We start from the raw sequence: 20,807 nt of genomic DNA on the forward strand, positions 1-20,807 counted from the left end.
CCCGGCCGTCCCAGAGGCCGCTTGGGTGCCACGCCAGGGCGCGCCCGGCCGGGGCCGGTGTTCCTTCGGAGCCCAGCAGGCCCGTGCGCTCCGCTCCCGCACTTCCACTTCCTGATGGCCAGCGCCGTCCCCGCGCCGCTTTTCCGGGGATGTTTCCGTGCATGGTGAACTATTTTTATTTTTTAGTTACATGAGCTATGAAATAATTAGTCAGCTAATTAATCTGGTTTACAAGCTTTGTCGGATTCTTCAGCTGTCACTCAGGCCCAGGCCCCAGGCCTGCATGCAGCCCCGGCTCCCAGTCCATGTGACTCCCGTTGCCAGGACGACCGGCTACATCTGCTGACACCCCACTCTCTATTTATTGCTTAATTAAGAATTTCACGCTCAGCCCTTATCTGGCTCTAGGAACAAGCACACACTGTTCAGAAATTCCAAATTGAGGCCTGGACACAAGGCGGGCCTTTCTTGCGGGCTGGGCCGCGTGGAGCCTCGGTGGCAGCCCAGCCGCCACCCTTCCATCACAACCCATTAAGTGGGGCAGAGATAATGAGCATGTAGCATATCAAAGGAGGGACGCTGGCCCGCTTCAAAGGGAGATGAGACCCCCTCGTCAGTCGAGGCCCCAGAAAGCCCCATTTGTTCTGGGCTTGACTCTGCAGAAGGTCCGGTGTGTGGGATGATGGCTCAGGCAGACGCCCCCCCCCCCGCCCCTCCCGGCCTTCTGCGGCCCGGCCTCGCTCGCTCGAGTGTCAGCACTTGGGCAGCTGCACCCCCACCCGCCCAGCAGCAGGCAGAGCATGTAATCGTTGAGTTCCCCCTCACAATGGCCACTTGTAGGGGTGGCCGGGAGGAGGGCTCCGCCACAATGGAAGCTGGGTGATTGCAGCTGCTGGGGAGGGCTCCGCTCCATCCTGTGGAGAGAGAATAGGCCGTGTCCAGACCGGGAGGTGAAGGTTGGGAGGGGAGGGGACGCCGGGGAGGGGCCCGGAGGGGTGCGGAAAACCATCTTGAGTTGATTATTCATATTCTGACTCTTGGAAGCCCTGAGTGGAGCCAGTGGGGTTCCGGCAGCTGCCTTCTTCTCGATCATTGTGCGTTCTGTCAGGGGTCAGCTTACTTTTGACCCTGTCCTTTCATACCGGTAAAAGGCTCTTTGGGGCAGACGGTTGGGTGGTGGCAGGATGCTTTGAGTCCTCAGAGGTCTTTCTCGGAGCTCCGGCCTGCACCCGGCCAGCCGAGGTGATAGATTCCTATCAGATGCCACGCCATTCACCCTCCTGCTCCCCGGTTCACACGCACAGCAGAGATGGGGGATGGGCAGGGCGGGGACATTGTGCAAGGCGACAGCTGAGGGGACCCACCTGCCACGTGTGGCCGCCCGCTGCTGACCAGCCTCGCACGTCTGGCCGGAAAAACACACGTCTCGGCAGACTGGCCAACATGTGCGTTCACAGGTGTTCCTCACCTAGATAAAGGCTGGACTGTGGGAGCCGGGTGGTGCTCGGTTGGCCGGATGGAGCTCACCCTGTGCCCAGAGTTGCTCTGAAGAACGGCCATTCCGGTGCGCGGATGGACCAGGAAAGATGCTGGGAATCGGGAAGATCCCGAGAACTGGGGAGCTTTCCTGGCGGGAGGCCAAGCCTGGGGTCATGGCGGCCGCCTGGGTTTTCTAGTCTCAGAGCAGGGAGGACGCTGACTGCTGTGGAGGTCCTTCAGCGGGTCTAGAAGATTCCTGCAGGTCCTCCAGAAGGAACCCTCATAGCCCCTGTTAGGAGCTAAGGAAGACGGGATCCCCAGAGCCCCTGGCAGGATTTTACAGGCAGAGTAGAATCATAATCCTTTGCGTTTTGGAAGCCATTTTCATCAGAAGCCCTGGAAGGCAATCTATAGCATTCTAGTTAATAAATTAATTTACATTCTTATAGAAAACCCATTCCTCCCAGCTCCCCAAGGACTTTTTACTAGTAATGGGGGGGACAGACGTAAGGGAATGGAGGAACGTGTACAGGGCAAAGGTAGATAATGAAGAGGAGCTTGGGGGTGAAAGGGATTTTACCTCTTTTAGAAGCAACCTCTCCAAAAGAAAAAGGAAGCGAAGAAAGGGAAGGGAGGGGGAAAATGGAAGGGAAGGGAGGAGAAAGGAAAGGAAGAGAAGGGAAGGGAAGGAAAAGCCGGAAGTCAAAATTCAATGGTGTTTGCAGAAATCACTCTGATGAGTTTTTAAGTTTTGTATGTATGTATGTATGCATGCATGCATGCATGTATGTATGTATGCATATTTTTCTGTCTGGATGCATGCATGTATGCATGTGTGTATGTGCTGGTAACGGGGCTTGAATTCAGGGCAGGGGCTCTGTCTCAGTTGTTTTTGCTCAAGGATGACATTCTACAACTTGAGCCACAGCTCTGCTTCCAGCTTTTTGGTGATTAATTAGAGATAAAGGCTTCACAGAGTTTCTGCCCAGGCTGCCTTGAAACTTCGATTCTCAGAACTCAGCCTCCTGGGAAGCTAGGATTACAGGTGTGAGTTAAGCTAAATCTTACAGCAATTCTAAGTGGCTAGCATTCATCCTTCATACGACACACATCACAGTTGGTGTTAAATTGAGCTTTCCCAGGCCCAAGGTCAATCCTTTTTCTCTTATTCTCTTTTTTCTTTGCTTTCCTTCCTTTTTTCTTTACTTTCTAAAGGAATCCCTTCTCTTCTTCTTCCTCTTTCTTCTATTGAGACAAGGTCTCTATATCAAACTCCGGACCCTCCTGTCTCTGCCTCCCAAGTACTACAGGTGTAGCACAGGATTACAGGTGTGTTTTAGTGAATACATAGCGTTTCCCCAAATCCAAGCTTATATTCTTGCTCCTTTAACTCCATTCTTCTTTTGATTTACATTAGAGCTCTGTAGTCAGCGAACGCAACCTCGCAAGGTTTAGCAATTTCAGCCCATTTTCATTCTTTTGTCTCACTCTTTTTCCTCCTGTGATACATTTGTTTGATTTTTTTTCTTAAATCAATTCCTACCTTGTCTTGCTTTTAAAACCTAACCTTTTTTTTGCATACATGGATTTTTGTGGGTACAATGCTTTTTCTAAAATACCTTACAGCCCACAGCCACTAAAATAAAACACACTTTGTATTTGGGGAACATGTGGTAGCCTGCAATTTTTTTTGTTGAATTTATTTTAAAAAGTAATCATGAAAAGAGGGATTTTTTTAAAATCCCTGTTTAGTCTCTCTAAGTGCTAAGATCACCTGCTCCTGAGAACGTATCACACTTTGGAGCGTACGGTGTCAGAGATGTTATATGCTTCATTAAATCGTCATGTAATGTCACGTAATCATTAAACTTACTTGTCTCAGGAGCAGCTGGGTGGAATCCTGTTCCCAGGTCCCTCCTAAGGCTCCTGGTTTTGTGGAGCTGCAGGAGGGATGGGCATCACAAGCATTCCTGTGCGTGGCAGTCAGCATTCCCCAAGTCAGGGGCACAATTGTTACTGCGTTCTGAGTTAATTAAGAAGGCCTAAGTGAGCTAGTCTCATGATTGTACTTAATACAGATATATCTGTTGGTGTCTTGATTAAGTACTTTACTTTTTACCCTTAAAAATATTTACAGCCTGCCATGAGTGAATGACTGTTACTGGGGCTAAGAGAAGAACTCAGCGTGATCATAGGATTTTCATACACTATTCCCGCCAAGGTCTTTGAAAGCGCGTGCATTTCCAGGGCCACAGTAACTTGTGTGCCGTGTCTGTGAAGCCCAAGTCAGACAGGAGAGCCGGCTCTCGCATTGGGCTGCTCAGGGACTGGCCAACAAGCAGGCTTTTTCTTTTTTATTGTGAAAATACCGTACAGAGGGGTTACAATTACATGGGCAAGGTAATGAGTACATTTCTTATCAAGCATTGTTGCCTCCTCCTTTGTTCCCCCCTCCCCTCCACCGGGCCAAAGTTGTAAAGTTCGTTTTTCCAACATAACGACTTGTACATCTCATTGTTGCAATGGGTCCACCTGTATCCCTATTTAAATTATTTGTTTTTGCCCTTTCCCTCCACAAATTATACCAATATCAAATACAGTGAAAGCAGGGGTTATATACTGTGGGGGAAGGACATACAAAGCAACAAAGAAATCATCTTATAAATATGTTAGAAACAATCGCAAGAAAGAAAAAAAACATTTGAATACTTATCTTGGGGTTCATTTCACCTAACATCAATTTATCTGACCTTTTCTGTTTGTCTCAGAAATATACTAGTTATTGCAAATAAGGGAAGCCATGGGACCTATGTTTCTTTGGGCCTGGCTTACTTCACTTAGTATAATTTTTTTCCAAGTCTTTATATTTCCTAACAAATGGGGCAATGTCATTCTTTCTGATGGAGGCATAGAATTCCATTGTGTATATATACCACATTTTCTTGATCCATTCATCTACTGAGGGTCATCTGGGTTGGTTCCATATCTTAGCTATGGTAAATAATGCTGCAATAAATATAGTTGTGCTGGTAGCTTTAGTATGGTCTTGTTTGTGATCGTTTGGATAAATGTCCAAAAGTGGGGTTGCTGGGTCATAGGGGAGCTCTATGTAGAGTCTTTTGAGAACCTCCATACTGCTTTCCAAAGTAGTTGAACAAGTTTACACTCCCACCAACAATGCAGTAAGGTTCCCTTCTGTCCACATCCCCTCCAGCTTCTGTTGTTATTAGAGTTCTTGATTGTAGCCATTCTAATTGGGGTGAGGTGGTATCTCAATGTTGTTTTGATTTGCATTTCTTTTATGGCTAGGGAGGTTGAGCATTTCTTCATGTGTCTATTGGCCACCTTTCTTTCCTTTTCAGAGAAGTTTCTCTTTAAGTCTTTAGCCCACTTATTTATTGGGAAGTTGTTTCTTTGAGGATTTGTTGTTGGGGATTTAATTTTTTGAGTTCCAGGTATATTTTAAATATGAGACCCTTGTCCATTGTATGGCTAGTGAAGATCTTCTCCCAATCCGTGGGCTTTCTATTGATCTTGCTAGCTATGTCCTTCGCAAGCTTTTTCTAGAGGGCCATTTGTGGGGAGCATGACTGGTTTCCCTGGGCAGGGCAGGACAGAGGAGGAGCGCCTAGCGAGGAGATGGACAGCTGGGGAGAAGATGGGGTAGGAGCAGCAGGTATGGCTGAGCCAAGAGGAAAATGCCGAGGGAGAGGAGCGAGTCCAAGAGCTGGCGTGGGAAGTCAGAGCCCGATTCCGGAGCCAGTGTGGGCAGACAGGCCAGACGCCAGTCAGGGTGGAGTTTGATGAGAGGTGCATGCACCTTTCCCTCTCCCTTTCCCTTTCCCTTTCCCCTTTCCTTTCCTTTCCTTTCCTTTCCTTTCCTTTCCTTTCCTCCCTCCCTCCCTCCCTCCCTCCCTCCCTCCCTCCCTCCCTTCCTTCCTTCCTTCCTTCCTTCCTTTTATTGGTTGGTCAGGGGCTTGAACTCTGGGCCTGAGCACTATCCCTGAGCTCTTTAGCTCAACAGCGCCACTTTCACTTTTCTGGTGGTTTATTGGAGACAAGAGTCTCACGGGGACTTTCTTGCCTGGGCTGACTTTGAACCGCGATCCTCAGATCTCAGCCTCCCGAGTAGCTAGGATTACAGGTTTGAGCCACCGGCATCCAGTGTACTGAAGGCACATTTCGTGGTGGGTGGTATAGGTCCTTTCTTTGGCTCTGTGCTGTATGAATGGGGAGTAGCCGAGGAGTTCTGATGTGTGAATGAAGTCAAATGACAAAGAATGGGAGTATGAATGGGAATGTGTGAGAGGGAAGGAGTCTACGGCTTACTAAGATGTGTGCATTTTACTTCTTATTAGCGTTAACAAAGGGGCTCCATCTGAAATGATTCTGTGATTATCATTTTGATCAAATTCACCCCACCCACGGTACTTTCTTAGCCACTCTGTGTTTTCCCTTTCAAATAAGTAGGTACTCATTTCCCTCCCCCAAATTTCAAGAGCATGTGAGAGCTATGTAGGGATAAAAATGGCTTCATTTTTCTCTTCCCTAGCACCTTGGCGCAGATGCTGTCTACCAGGTGTGGCATTGTAGCCTGGCACACCTTAACCACTGGAGAAACTTCCAGCATTGTAGCCTGGCACACCTTAACCATTGGAGAACCTTCTCTCAGCAGAAGCCATTGTTCATTGTGTTTCTTGTCCTGTTTTGCTAGCACTTACCACAGTAACTCGGCAGTAATTGACCCAGAGATTTCTCTTCTTGTAGAGACCTAGATCTTAAAGATCTGGGAAAGATCAACTACAACACGGCTTCATTTATAAACAAGGAAGATGAGCCATTCCCCGGTTTCAAATGCCCAATCAGGAATCATAAGCTCTGAGGAAACAGATGCACAATGGCACCTTTATTCAAGTGATGTCCACCCCTCTTTGTACGGCGTGAGCTGGAAACAGCACTTCACATTTGTGCCCTCTCAGAGCCAGAAACACTGAGCACACGGGCGGGTTTCCCCAAGTTGCTTAAAGTTCTGTAATCGGTGTAGCTGGGAGAAGAGCCGAATGAATAAAAGCGTGACTCACCAGCCTTGTCTGGCGGGGCCTGGAAGGCCACCCTGCCACGGCGATGGCGTTGATAACAGCTACCGATCACTACTCACTGGGTGCTAGGTACTGACCGATAATCACCACTCACAATGTGCTAGGTGCTGCACCAATCATCACCACGCCCTGGGTGCTGCACCAGTAAGTACTACTCGCGGTGTGCAAGGTGCCGCACTAGGTATGTCCCACAAACCACTCCCTGCCCCCTGATAGCCCTACGATCCTTCCCACCTCCAGATGCAGAGAGTGTGGTGCAGACACGGTCAGGAAGCAGGAGGCGCCAGGGTTCGAGTCCAGGCTTTTGGTCCTTGGCGCTGTGTGATCCCCACCCTGGTTGTCCTCATGACTTGGTAAAGGCAGCTGCGGAGACAGAGTCCTGCGGCCTGCGTGCCCAGGAGGACGAACAGCTGGACGGTAGAAGAGTCCGGCCCCTAGCCTGTCCCACTTGTGATAACTGCCTTGTACCCCTCTTCCCTGAATGGCGCGCACACCTCTCCGAAGCCAGCCCGGATCTCCAGCCTACACCTCCTGGCGGAGCGGGCTGCTGGGGAACGTGTGGAGGCTGGAGAACAGGGCCGTGAAATCCAGGGGGCATCTGCAGGATGCCGCCGGGAGGGACGCAGGCATGGCATGGCGCTGCGCCCGCACAGCGCCTGCACCGTGGACAGGAACCGACTGGAGGAGGGCTGCCTTCTGACCCGGGATCCACATCTCAAGGGATGTGGGAGACGGCCGCTGCATTCCCTCTACCACAAAGAACACCTGTGTGCTGGGAAAAAGCGGCCTTCTTCCTTCTCCCCAGTGCTGGAACTCGAACTCAGAGCCTGGGCGCTATCCCTGAAGCTTTTGTGCTCAAGGCTAGTGGGCTCTACTACTTGAATCACAGCTCCACTTCCTGATCTTTTTGGGTAGTTAATTGGAGATGAGAGTCTCACGGACTTTCCTGCCTGGGCTGGCTTCAAACCTCCATCCTCAGATCTCAGCCTCCTAAGTAGCTAGGATTACAGGTGTGAGCCACTGGTACCCAGCTCCCAGACTCCTTTTTATAGGTATATTTTTATGGGCTTGAATGACTTCCTGTCCAGTGACTGGAGCAGCTGAAGAAAGACTTCAGTGGCTCAGTCATTAAGAGGAAGTGCAGACATAATGGTACTCTGCTGTCTGCGTGCCATGAAACCATGATTTTCTTTTTAAACAACTTCTTTAAATGAACTGAGCTTACTTCCCAAACATTTTCTGGATTAAAAAAATAAATTTGTCTTCCTTAGAGTTTGATGCAGCAAAAGTATTACATGCCTTTGTTTCACAGAAGGGAATCTGCTATTGCCTTTTTGTGTGAGTTATCGGATGTGATTTTATCCATATTGTCTTTTCTTTTTCTTACAGTTAGACATTATTATTATATGGTCTTTGGCCTCCAGGGGAGTGGGCAGAATTTTCTTCAATCCTCCATAAATACTAGGTATGCAAAGTAGAGCCCTGTAGACTTGAAATTGCTAAATTCATCCTGGAAAACACAGTATCGCTATGTTCAGCAATACTGAGGTATTTAGGGTATAAGAGAAAAGTTCTTCCCTTGGAGTTTTTCAGATAGGTAGGGAGAGCCTGAGATCAAGAGGACCATAGTTTGATGCCAGTTCCGGCGAAAGAAGAAAAAGTTCACCGGAGCCCTTTCCAAGCCAGCAGCTGAGTGTGGCGGCCAACACCTGTCATCCCAAGCAATGCAGGAGTCTGGGATCAGGAGGATCTCTGTTCCAGGTCAGCCTGGGCAAGAAAGCTCATGAGACTCCATCTCAACAGGAGCAGCTGTGGCTATGTGCGCCTGTGATCTCATCTACAGTGGAAAGTCTGAAATAAGAGGTTCACACTCCAAGCACATACGCAGGCAGGAAGAGAGAGATTGTCTCAGTAAGAACCAGTACAACAAAGGGCCAATCATGTTACTCCAGCAGTGGAGGGTCTGTCTTCCTAGTAAACACGAGGCCCTTGGTTCACCACCCCCCCAAAAAATACAAATTTGTAGACAGGGCTTGGGAGTTGAATATAGTTAAGGAGAACACGCCTCGCCTGTGTACATGCCTGTGAACATCCTGTGTAGCGTGCCCAAGACCCTGGGCTATGTGGCCTAACCGTACAAAGAAAAACAAAACAAAATTTGCAGACAAAGTGAACACAATCCTAGATGAACAGTCACCACTCAGTAAATAGCAACTTGGGAATGAATGTTGAAATATGGGGTGAGCAATGCTTTTTAGCTTTAGAGAATTCACAGTTCAATGCGAACAGAGGAGTGAATTAGACTTTATAGGAAAAAAAAGGAGATTGTTTACTAGTGGTTTTATTGTTTGTTTTTAAATTAATTTAGAAAGACGGTGAAATTCACAAGAACACACAAGAACAATGTAAGCACAGTCCTGGAAGTGGTGTCTGGTCTCAGTATGTCACGGTCCATGCAGAGCCAAGACTCATGCATTTTGTGACAGAGGGAGGGAGGGAAGGAGGAGAGAGAAGGGAGAGAGAAGAGGGAGAGAGAGAGACAGACAGACAGAGACAGACAGAGACAGAGACAGAGAGACAGAGAGATCAAAATAGGAAGTAAAGATCCCGAGAAGCATCCACCAGGTGGATTTCCTTTGGGATTATTTTTCTTGGTTCTTAACTTCATGCTTGTGATTAAAAATGATGACTTTTGATCCAATTTATCAATGATGGAACGGAAAGCAACATGGAGGGTGTGTGTTTGGCCAATGGCCCAAGGCTTGCCTTTCACGCACAGGCCCTCCATTGGTGGGAGGCGCTGTCTCACATGACACCTGATAAGACAGGAAGGTAATTAACCAATAAGAGACAAGGTGTTCCCCGGAACATGGAGTTCGTGCACCTGATTACTAATCAATCGGGCGTGAGAGCACCTTGTAATGCATCCGCTATTTAATTATAGCAGCCTCTCTTGGCAAGGGAGCATATGTTCCCCGCTTAATCTACTGGTTTATACTGACATCAAATTGTCATTATCAGAAAGAATCAGGCCTTTTGATTATTCCCACTAATTTATTGAACACTTAAAATTAATGAACCCCAGGCCTTTTAAATGTGCTCAGTTGGTTTGTAAGATGGAAGGGGAAGGGGGGTGAGGGGAGGCCTTCATTAAAAGGCCAATTTGTTTGGATAAAGGTAAAGCAAACACATTTCATGGGTGATCTGAACTCTGCTGGTGATGAACTCGTGAGTCTAGAAACGGGGCCTACTCGGTGGAGGAGAGGAAATTGGATACGAGGTGCTCCCTACTGGACGCTATTTGCACCCACAGAGCACAGGGCCCCTAACCATTTAGGTTGGAGGCCGGTTGTCTCTGAGAGCCTCTCTGTCATGGAGCTTCATCAAAGGAAAACAATTAAATATCAGAAGTCAATGGCTACTTCAATAAGGACTTCCTTCTAAAATTTCAATGCCCATTTATTCATTTTTAATTACCTAATTTCTCTCCCTCTGTCCCTGGGACTGTAAGCTCTTGTCACACTTACGCAGACTGAGATTGATCTCAGGAATGGCCTCCCCTGGGAAGGTGCTCTTTGTTGCCTGTCCAGGCTCATGGTGCCTTTTGTGCTCAGTCTCAGGTGAAGGCCAGGTTGGAGTGACGCTCCAAGTGATGGAAGGCGCGCCCCCGACTCTCTCAGGTGAGTGCTTGCCCCCACAACGCAAACGCTTGGCATCGCACACGTCCCGAGGCGTCTGTGACCCCCTGTATCACCGTCCAGTGCTTTTCCGCCTGGCCACTGCCTCTTAGTTACCCTAGAGCAAAAATCGGTGCCAATGCCAAGGAAGATACAAGGGTGCCTTTATTTTTAAAACAGAAGAGAGTAGGAAATAAAGCATGGAAATAGCACATTTCATAAATTCTGGACCACGGAGTTGCACACGGATCTACCCTCCAAATGGGAAGGAAAATTCTGGTATCTTTAAATTTCAGTTGTTCCCGGTGATTTCAGGAAATCAACATACACACACCCTCCTCAAAAATCAGATGTTTCTGTGAAATCTTGCTAACTCAGAAAAGGAAAAAGCCACCGTATCAAAGAATAAATAAATGGTTACCACTCAGTGATTATTGGACTTGGAGGAATGTGACTCAAGACTTTGTGTGTGTGGAGGGTATTTGAACTCAGGGCCTGAGCTGTTTGGTGCAAGGCTAGCACTCTACCACTTGAGCACTTATCCTACAACCAGCTCTTTGGTGGTTAATTGGAGATGAGTCTTACAGAGCTTTCTGCTTGGGCTGGCTTCAAATCATGATCCTCAGATCTCAGCCTCCTGAACAGCTAGGATTACAGGCGTGAGCCACCGGCACTTGGTTCAAGATTGTTTTCCCAACAGTCTCTGAGCTTGTGTGGTATTGTATTCCTTCTGTCTCCAGTCTTTATCCTGTTTCTTTTCTTAGGTAGCTCAGAATGCATGTTTTCTCTCATGTGTGGAAGCTAGAATTAGTTTATGAACAGATAAGTATGTTGGGTGCTATGCAAGTTTGTACAAATGTATTAACTGACACGTGGTAGAGTCAAGAGGGATCTCAATGTGTGATTCCTTAGAAAGCCAAAACCAAAGTTCAACAAAACAAACAGCAGGAATCTGGTACTTGGAAGGAGTGGGGGTGTGGGGGGAGATGAAGGGAGAAGAGAAGTGGAGGGAGAATGTGGTCAGAATTAAGAAAATCAAGGAAGTGGATTGGGAGGGATGGGTGAGAATGTTGAAAGACGAGACACTGGTTAAGAGGCATTGTGTTCATAATAAAATGTATTACAGAATACAATATATGTAGTAGATGAATAGAGATATATTCATCATACAATGTCATACATTGAATTAATAATCCAATAATTACCTTGTTAAGTGGCAACTCCTTTGTACAACTACTTAAATAAGTATGGATGCCTCTGAATGGGAGAGGAAGAGTACGACAAGAAACAAGATCATTTAGGGGAATGACAAAGGAGGGGCTTTATGGGGTCTCATTCCTTCCTGGCAATGTCAGGTTCCAGCTTGCTTCATGTTCTTTCTGCCTTACTTACCCTGTAGCCTGGAATGTGCTAGAGACCTCCTGCAGCTCCTACTTACGAGTTTATGAGCCAAACTAGAATCTGTAGCAAGTCTTCTTAGAAAATTTAGATTGGAAACCTATTCTGAAAACACACACACACACATACACACAATTTCAGAGTTAGTATATTATTATTGATCAGCAAATAAGACCCGGCCTGATTCTCACGGTGAGTCAGAATACTCCCTCACTTGCATAGCTGCATGAGGGAGGGTCTTGGTTTGTTCCCTTAGAAGTAGTTTTATCCTCCTTTGAACTGAAGAGAGAGATGCCAAAAATGAGAAATGGGTTTCCAACTTGTGTGGTTGGAGATGGAGGGATCTTGGTCCCGGAGGCTGGGGTGGGGCTTGGCGGGGTTGTAGAGCACCCATCGGCCATCTGACATTTCTCTAGAGTAGTGAGCATCAGAGACACCAGTCTAGCCTACATGGTGCTGGGTTCACAGCCATCCCAACTAAGGGCGTTGCCGTACCCCGTCTGCAAGACTCTGGGACAACATTTTGAGAGAACACAGGGAAGGATCCCCACGTTACCACCATGTTGTCATTGATAAAACCTTTTCAAAGCCTCTTTCTGAGCCAGGCTACTCTAAGGCCTGGCCTCATCCCCATGGTGCGGGGTGTGATTTGTGCTAATTAAGTTGCCTATGATTTCTGGTTGACCATAGTCTATTCACTTTTCAATTTTCCCAGGGCTCTAATTAGACCATGACTACTAGAGAACTGGGTTCTGGCAGGAAAAAAAATAAATAAGTAACTGGCTGTTCCCCGTGCCTCTCAGATCCCACATTTTCTCTTCTTATTGGGAAATCCTCCGGGAATCCCAGAGCCATCCTGGCAGGCTTAAAGACCCCTCCTGGAGCATGCTGCTGCCATCCAACTCCAAGCTTTCTCCAGCGCAGAGCTTCGTCCCTTCCCACGGCTCCCAGCTGCCCATGGCTCTCTGTGTATTTCTACCCAGAGACAAATTAATAGAGAAGTCTGCAGACTCCTCAGCCTCTGCTTAGTCTGGGCCTTCACGGCTCTCCTCCCTCCGGCCTCTGGTTATTTCTCCAGGCTCATTGTTGACCTGGTGCTAGCTCTGTGGGGTTAGTAACAGCCAACTTCAAAGGACCTCACAGGTATTGTGCTCATGGCTCCTTCTGGAGGGAGGCCTTTGCCATGGCCCCCCTTTGCTGATTTGATGCCTTCAGAGGGCTGCTCATTACCAGCTTCCTCCCTCCTTTCTCTGTGGAGAGCCATTAGAGGTCTCCTGTGAGTGCCTGCCCACATTTTCATCTTCCCAGTACAGACTGACGTAGCTTCCTCGGAGCAAGGAGACCGCCCTATTCCTTCATCTGTCTTAACTCACGGAACGTTCCAGTAGGACGGGGCTCCATGTGTTCGCCCATGAAACAAGCCAGGAGTGGGTGAGATCTGCTCTGTGCTGTCTAGAAAGGAGGCCTCTCCACCCTCCTTTTGGAGACAAGATGTCAGGTGCTCTGACTTATATTATCAATCACAGCCCAGGAAAGAATGGCTACAGTTCATGACATCGTTCTAGATATTTCTATCAGGAATCATTCCATTTTCACTTTGGTTCTGTGATAGTGATATCAATGGAGTGACTGAAGAGAAAATGGCACCCAATGCTCAGAGCAGAATTAATAAGAATCGGTTAGCACATGGAACCTGTGTGTACATCGCTGTCCTGAGGGTGTCCACACCTGTTCTCGGCTGATAACAGGCACTTAGAAGGGCTTGGCCTGCTGCCACATGCCTGGAATCCCAGTTGCTCCAGAGGGATAGATTTAGGGGGATTGTAGTTCTATAGCATCCTGGGCAAAAAGTGATGGTAAATTCATCTCAACCCACAAACCAGATAGGATGGTGTCTTCCTGTCATTCTATCTATGCAGAGAGCTGTCAGTAGGAGGAGCTCAGTGCAAGATCAGCCCTGGACAAAGTTTTGAGACCCTATCCAAAATATAACTAAAGCAAAAAAGGGCTAGAGCCATGGCTCAAGTGGTAGAACGCGTGCCTAGTAAGGCTCTGATTTCAAACCTCAGTCCGATCAAAAAAGGAGGAAGGGAAGGAAGAAAGACAGAAGAAAGAAAAGTAAAACTCAAGGAGGCCAGGCTCTGGTTCAAACACTCTAATGAGGAATCTATTTTAAGAAAATAATAGGATTGTTACCATTTACGAAGAGACAGTTTACCCCCCATATTATTTGTATAAACAAAGTGGAAAGAGCCTAAATGTCAGGAAGCTTAATGTCATTACAAATTCAATAAATAAGTAATATTTTTACATGGTTGAATCTTATGAAGTCACTAAAATGACATTTTTCAGGGAGTTGTACTGTCATTAAAAAGTGCACAGGAAGACTAGCTAAGCAAAGGCAAACAAGAACTGGATTTGATACAATCTCAGTGACCTAAAATGCCAAGAAATCCCAGAAGGACGCACAAACAAAAGGTTCATGACACGTACCATCATGTGACAAGATGAGAGGCAATTACTTTTTCATTTGAATTTCTGAGGAATCTATGATACCATATGTGATATATATAGTGAAACAAAAATACACATGTTTAATGTTTAATGATGTTTAATGACATTGGAATATATTTTTCTCAGAAGTTGCGGTAATTTAAGGCTTGGATATTCATTTGCTTTCTAGGTGAAATTATTTTAAAGTGGTTCAAAAATACTGAAAAAACAACCACCACCAAAAAAAGAGCTAGCCAGGCAGCAACTAAAATAATAATAGAACTTGGACATTGTGGTAATAAAGTGGGTACTTATCGCTGTTTTTTGCTCTTTTCCTTTACATTCTAGCATCTACCTCTGAACCAAACGGACCTCTACCATGGTCCCACCCGGAGACCTGGCAGGATGTTGGAGAGGGATGGGGAGGGTACAACAGCACACTTCCCCGCCCTGGGGATGACGTCATGATCCCGCCCAGTGAGTACTGCAGTCTGTGAGATTATCCAGACTCAAACCACACTGCAGCGGATGGGGATTATGCGTCATTTATGTTTTATGGCAGAGCAAGGAGAACAGGGAAAGAAATGGCTGTTTCTGTTAATAGCTCCCTTGGGGGTGGGGGTTCTCTAGGAGAGGAGCTCCATAGTTTAGTGAAATCTAGAACAGGTATTGTAGGCAACCGTCATTAAAAATGGGCTCAGGAATCCTGGGCCGTTAGAATAATCTACTCACTGGTAATTTTCCTCACGACTCAGACAATTTATGGTGTTCAGTATTCTTTGAAGAGGAAGTCTGGGAGTTGGGGAATGAAAGAGAACAATTTATAAGGGCCTTCTTACTTTTTATCTTTGGGAATTCTTTTTTCACATAGAACTGAGAGAAAAGGAAAAGCTCTCTGTTGCTACAATTTCTCAAAATGCTGAAGAAGGAAAAGAAATAGGAAAAAAAGTAGATTAATGAAGTAGAAAAAAAATCAGTCTATCCAGCAGATCCATTCGTCTACCTGGAACTGCCTCCGATCCACACGCACTGTGAAGAGCATGAATCCTGAGAGGGTCAGCATAGATTCTCCTTAGTGGAACATTTAAGAAAGTCCCAGAAAAATCTCTTTAGCCCAGGAAGAAAATGATTTCCATGGAACTATTGGAATTCTGACCCCCTGACCTTATTCCATTTATGGTTTAATTTGAGCCTTGTAAGGAAATAGTGAATAAGGGAGGAGCTGAACATTTAGCATCTGCCTGGTAAGAACAGTGAGAGCCGGGGCCCTCACAGTGGACCGGCGGTGAGAGTCGGGGCCCTCACAGTGGACCAGCAGTTGTGCCAGAACCACAACGCCCTTGCGAGGGGAAACATTACTATCTGTAATTTTGCAGACAGAGACAGAAGCCCAGGCCATCGCAGTAACTTGTAGTTTGAAACCCGAAGAGTCTGAATCTAAGTGCTTAAACAATAAGTACATTCTCTTTCTAACAAGACGAAGGGTAGAGTAGAAGAGCGGTTGTGTTGGTCACTTTATCTTGGATGGACAGCTAAGTCGGACTGAAAGGGAGCGTAGTTGGAGGTGGATGTTGGTGTTAACTGTGTATAGGGCTCTAGAGTCAGGAGGGAGAGACTGCCACCCAGCTTCCTTCACTGGGGGATGGAACTTGTTGAATAAACCAGCTCATGAGTTATTCCTACATAGAAAAGAGAACTGTGTTCTCCCTCGCCATCCTTTGGATGAGTCTAGCCAGTGGACTTGCTCTGGGCTCTGGTTTTCTCTCCACCAGGCAGGGAGTGAGGGAAGCTTTCGAGAGTCGCCAGGCGTTCGTGTGGTTGGGGGCCTTCGTGCTGCGTGAGGCCTGAGCTCCGCCATCTCCTCCACCGTCTGGCTTGGCCCTGCAGCGTGGCACCTCCAGCCGGCTCCTGGGTGGCGCTGGCATCCCCTACCAGCCTTTGGCCCACTCAGGAGGGAATTCTCCCTGGGCTTAGCTGGCACAAGTCTTCGCTATGGAGAACAGGGTGCAGGAACTGGACACATTCAGATTCCCTTCGGATCCATCCTTTCCTGCTACCGAGGGAGGCAAAGGTTTTGAGGCCTGCCCAGGTGAGATTCACTGTCGTTTTCAGTGAAAGCAGTGCGTGAGGCGTTGTCACGAGCAATGAATCGCTCACTGGTCCTCACCGACAGCAAAGGGCCTGCGAGCTGGCCGCCTGCGGTCCCCTGCGCTGCTCAGGCTTGGGTCTTGTACAGGTTCTTGGCTGTACTTTCCCCTTCTGAGTCTGGCCCATTTTTACGGATGCTCTCTCTTCCCATGAGCCTTTGGGGTGAGCCAACTTCCTCTTTCTGCTTTCAATGGGAATTTTCCCCGGCCATTCTGGCCCAGGATAAACGTGCGATCTGTGTTGACTGGATGCCTGTAGGAGGCCCACGAGGGTCATCCATCGTTCCACACTAAAAATGACAGATCTGACACGGGACACGTGTCAGGACTGAATGTGTGGGAAATAATGTTTTCAAACAGATGCTGAAGGCTTTGATGGTGGGGGAGCAGCCAGCGTGCTTGAGGGCTTGGGGGGGCCTGCAGGGCTCCCCATGCTGACAGCTCTGCATGGCTCTTCTCACTTAACACTCACGCTTCTCAGTGACTGGGTCCTGAGCCTCTCTGTGCTTTCAGACATGAAGAATATTGGACAGAGAGAGAAGTCGCTAGGTTTTGTTTTTTTTTCTCATAGTAACTAAGAAGCTAGAGCAGGAAATCAGAGCCCTTCCCTTCCTCATCCTTCTCTTCCTAGCCTTTCCCCTCCCCTTCCTTTCCTTCTCCTTCCCTCTTTTCCCCTTTCCCTCTCCTCCCCTGGTATCTGTCTCTGTCTGTCTTTGTCTCTGTGGAGTTGAGGATGAAACCCAGAGCCTTACACATGCTAGTTACATGCACTCCACCGGTTGGCTGCACCGCTGGCTTTAGCGCCCATCTCCTGTGGTTTGGGGGGAGGGTGGTACTGGGGTGTGAACACAAGGCCTCACCGTCGGCCAGGCTGGCAACTCTACAGCTTGAGTCATACCTTCAGCCCTGGTTTCTGTTGCTTATTTTGGACATGCGTTTTTGGACCCCATGTATAATGCGAAGGTATAACGAATGCATCCCAATGTTAAGGAGTTAAATGAGATAGCATCTGTGTACATGACCACGGCTTTGCACTCTAGTGATAATGGAATTATAGGTGGAGCCTGTGATTTGTAATGTGTCAGGTGTTCTGTTCTGTCATTTTTCCATCTGCCTGCTCTTCTTGGCCTCTGATATTAGTGGCACTTTGTATTTTCTTTCCAATAGCTTATTATTTAATTTTCACAACATCCTTGGGAGCTAAATAGGTAATAACTATTATTACAGTAAAAACCCATTTTTACATAATACGATTTTAATGGAACTGCTGATTTTACAAAATGAAAGTGACTGGTAAAGAAGATTTAAGTGATACTTTTGAACCTCTAATATAATTTTATGGTGTTTTGTGTATTTTAATTCATTAATAAAGGAAACGTGTAGAACAGTCCCATCATTATTCAAATAGAATAGCATAATTTTTCAATAAAATTCTTTGGGTAAATTGCCTATTTCCATTTTCTGGGAAATCAATTTTATGGAATGACCTCAGACCCATCCTATTTGATAAAAATAGGGCTGTACTGTACTAATAAAAGATATCACTATCTTAAGTATGGTGCCATTTTCCTTCCAGGCGAGCTGTCTTTATAGACACTGTGATTATGGAGGGGCTGTACATTGTTCTCTGCAGTGTTATACATCGTGAGTGGAGGTGGTCGTGAAGATTTGCACTTGTGATTTAGCTTTTGGTAACTCTGCATCAGACAAACAGTATATCTTTTCGTTTTTGCCTTCTTCATACTGCAAAAACTAAGTTCCAGCACATTCTAGACTTTGTAGGTAGCGGGACTAATTTCTGCCTACCTTATTCTACAAATCCCATCCTTCTTCGTGAAGTGACAACCTGTAGCTCCTCCTCTGTGATGTGTTCTGAACTGACCTGAAGGATGTGGATGGGTTATTCGTGGAGCTACCTGGGAAGAACCGTCACCTTGGTAGGATGGCACCTGCTCTTCGCCATGGAAGGAGAATGTGTTACCTGCAATTAGAGCAGATAGGGTTTGGTGTGGAAGGGTACAGCTGTGGAATGATGTCATGTCGCCCTGGCATCTTTCTTGGCATGTTTGTTGCAGTAGAACTCACTGTTTCATTTTTCTCTATCCATGTGATTGGTTCACATGTGAAAAGCTGAATGGGAGAGAGCTACTTTGCTTCTATCATAGTTCTTGTGTTGGTTCTGACTTTTAACAGTTGGGCCCCTTAACTGACAGAGACCCATTAATGCCATGTGGTGTTTAAAGATGATGGACGATGTTTAATGCATTTCCCTGTTAAATTTGAAGGCATTGTCATGGATTGGTTATATGGGGCAAAAGGATTGACAATCAGAAAGTTGTCTTTGAGGGGAGGAATTTCTATAACATGTTGTGATTATGGAATTACTAAATTAATTTTACCTTTATCTTTCCTGAGATTACATCTAACTGAGGATTCTGTACACATACCGACAGGCATAGATCTGTGGTGTCAAATAAGAACGGATGTTACAAGCATGGTGTTTCTGTAGCCACTATAGTTCTCTTATAGTTTTGTCCAGGTGTCATTTAGATGGGGTAGACATGTCTACCATGTAGACTTTCTGGACTGCTAGCGGTTGCAGAAGAGGATTTAGGTTTGGACTGCTGGGCACCAGCTTGGTGACAGTTGCGCTGTGGGTATTTTGGAACTTGGTATTTAACTGCCAAATGGCCCAGAAGCATAAGGCATAGGCTGGGGTTTTTCCATTTGGGTTCTTCCAGCTGGTTCCTGGGCTCAGGTCAACTAAAGGTTCAACTTAACTCATGGCCATTCACGTGTGGATTCTCGGCTGGGCGTTTAGGCAGGAAAATCTACTAAGAGACCCTAGGTCCTTTCCTTATACGTGTTTCTGGGGAGTGTCTTGGGCTTTCTAACAGCATGGCAGCAGAGCTCTGTGAGAGAATTGCTTTAAGAAAGAATGTCTCCATATGTAACAGAGCCTTGATGACATAAGGGAAGGGATAAGGGGATACATTTTCAGTCCTTTATTTCAGTTCCTTCACAGGAAATGTAGATGGGCTTTAGAGAATCTCGCTCACTGGTAAAAGTAAAAGCTCTTAAGGCCTAGACCAGTCATGGACTAAATCACCAAGTTTCTGTGACAATACCGTTATTTAGAAGGACAACCAGGGTGTGTGGAGTTAAAAAAAAATCTAGAGCTATTTATGTTGTCCCTGTAAATGTGAACTCTGGGTCTGGGCACTGTCTCTTCAGCTCAAGGAGAGCACTCTGCCACTTGAGCCACAGCATCTCTTCCAGATTCCTAGTGGTTTATTGGAGATAAGAGTCTCAAGGACTTTCCTCCCCGGGCTGGCTTTGAACTGCGATCCTCAGATCTCAGCCTCCTGAGCAGCTAGGATTATAAGCGTGAGCCACTGGCGCCCAGCTTGCTCTTTTTATTTCTTATGTGACAAGATGAGCAATGTGATGTAGATTTGTTGAGATAGATTGTCTCTTGTTCTTCAGTCTTCCTTTGTCAATCTCTCCTCGATGCAATCGTAGTGCTTGCTTCTGGGCTAATTAGAGCTCACTTAGAATCTTCTCCTGGGATCCAAAGTCATGTAGGCCTGATACTCTTGATGGCTTGCTAACTTGCTGGAACTAATTAGAGTTTTACTCTAATGTAGTGGGTTTTCAAACCTTTTTCCTGTTCCCACTCACCCGAGAAATGCATTCACCATCGAAAGTCGGTTAGTATGGGTATCATAAGTGATAGAAACTGCAGGAGATGCAGACCAGCATTTGGGTAGTAGGTTGTGGGACAGTATGGGGTGTATATGAGAGGTGTGATTGAGTACTTAGCCTGACCTAGATAATCACTGCTCTTGAGTCTTCATGTTCTCCTGCCTCAGTCTCTCAGAAGTCTGGACCTTGTGTCTCAGCCTGAGATGAACCTAAAACCTGGAAATCTCCCAGGATGCTTCCCTTCACTTGGAATAGGAGTGGCATTTTGCAGACGCAGCATCTTCTTTTTCCTCTGCAACTTCTATTATAGACTTTCATCTGAAAGTATACAAATGTTGCTTAGAGGAACTCTGCTTTGGCTTGAAATATGTGAATTTTAACTTCGTGGGAGCAGTAAGTACAACGGTGCTCTCAATGGAAAAACACGCATGTTGTGAACTTAGTAAGAAAGCAGAATCAACAGGATGCGACAGGTTTTCAGTGTGTAGGGTGAGGTGAAGGCGGGTGAGGCTGATGAGGACAAGAACTTCTTGGCCAAGGTGGCCGGCGAGCGCTGCCGTCAACGGGAATGGAAGATGCCAGAAAGGAAATAAGACATAAGCTAAATTTCATGTGCAGACTCCAAGATGGTGGCAGGAAATGCGGAGTGACAATTTGCGAAGAAAGACAGTTGGGAATCTGGATTTAGATTTGGCATCATTGAGACTCAAACCTTGGGGCTTGAACAAAGGGTTAGAAGTAACATGAGAAGAACGTGAAAATCCCTGCAGAGAGACCTACAGAGCCAGGAGAGGCGATTATCTTGGAGA

General features: G+C 46.6%; 1 protein-coding gene across 2 annotated transcripts in view; it reads left to right on the forward strand.

The window, feature by feature from the left end:
- Window positions 1–20,807, forward strand: part of Pkhd1 (polycystic kidney and hepatic disease 1 (autosomal recessive)) — a 276,147-nt gene that overhangs the window by 160,113 nt on the left and 95,227 nt on the right. For both annotated transcript variants that reach the window (XM_013019158.1, XM_013019159.1), the window contains exons 50-51: window positions 10,193–10,258; window positions 14,495–14,623. In XM_013019158.1, the coding sequence (XP_012874612.1) occupies window positions 10,193–10,258; window positions 14,495–14,623 (195 nt within the window). The remainder of the gene's footprint in view (window positions 1–10,192; window positions 10,259–14,494; window positions 14,624–20,807) is intronic.

The sequence above is a fragment of the Dipodomys ordii genome, unplaced genomic scaffold (genome assembly GCF_000151885.1).
Source record: "Dipodomys ordii isolate 6190 unplaced genomic scaffold, Dord_2.0 Scaffold44, whole genome shotgun sequence".
Taxonomy (NCBI): domain Eukaryota; kingdom Metazoa; phylum Chordata; class Mammalia; order Rodentia; family Heteromyidae; genus Dipodomys; species Dipodomys ordii.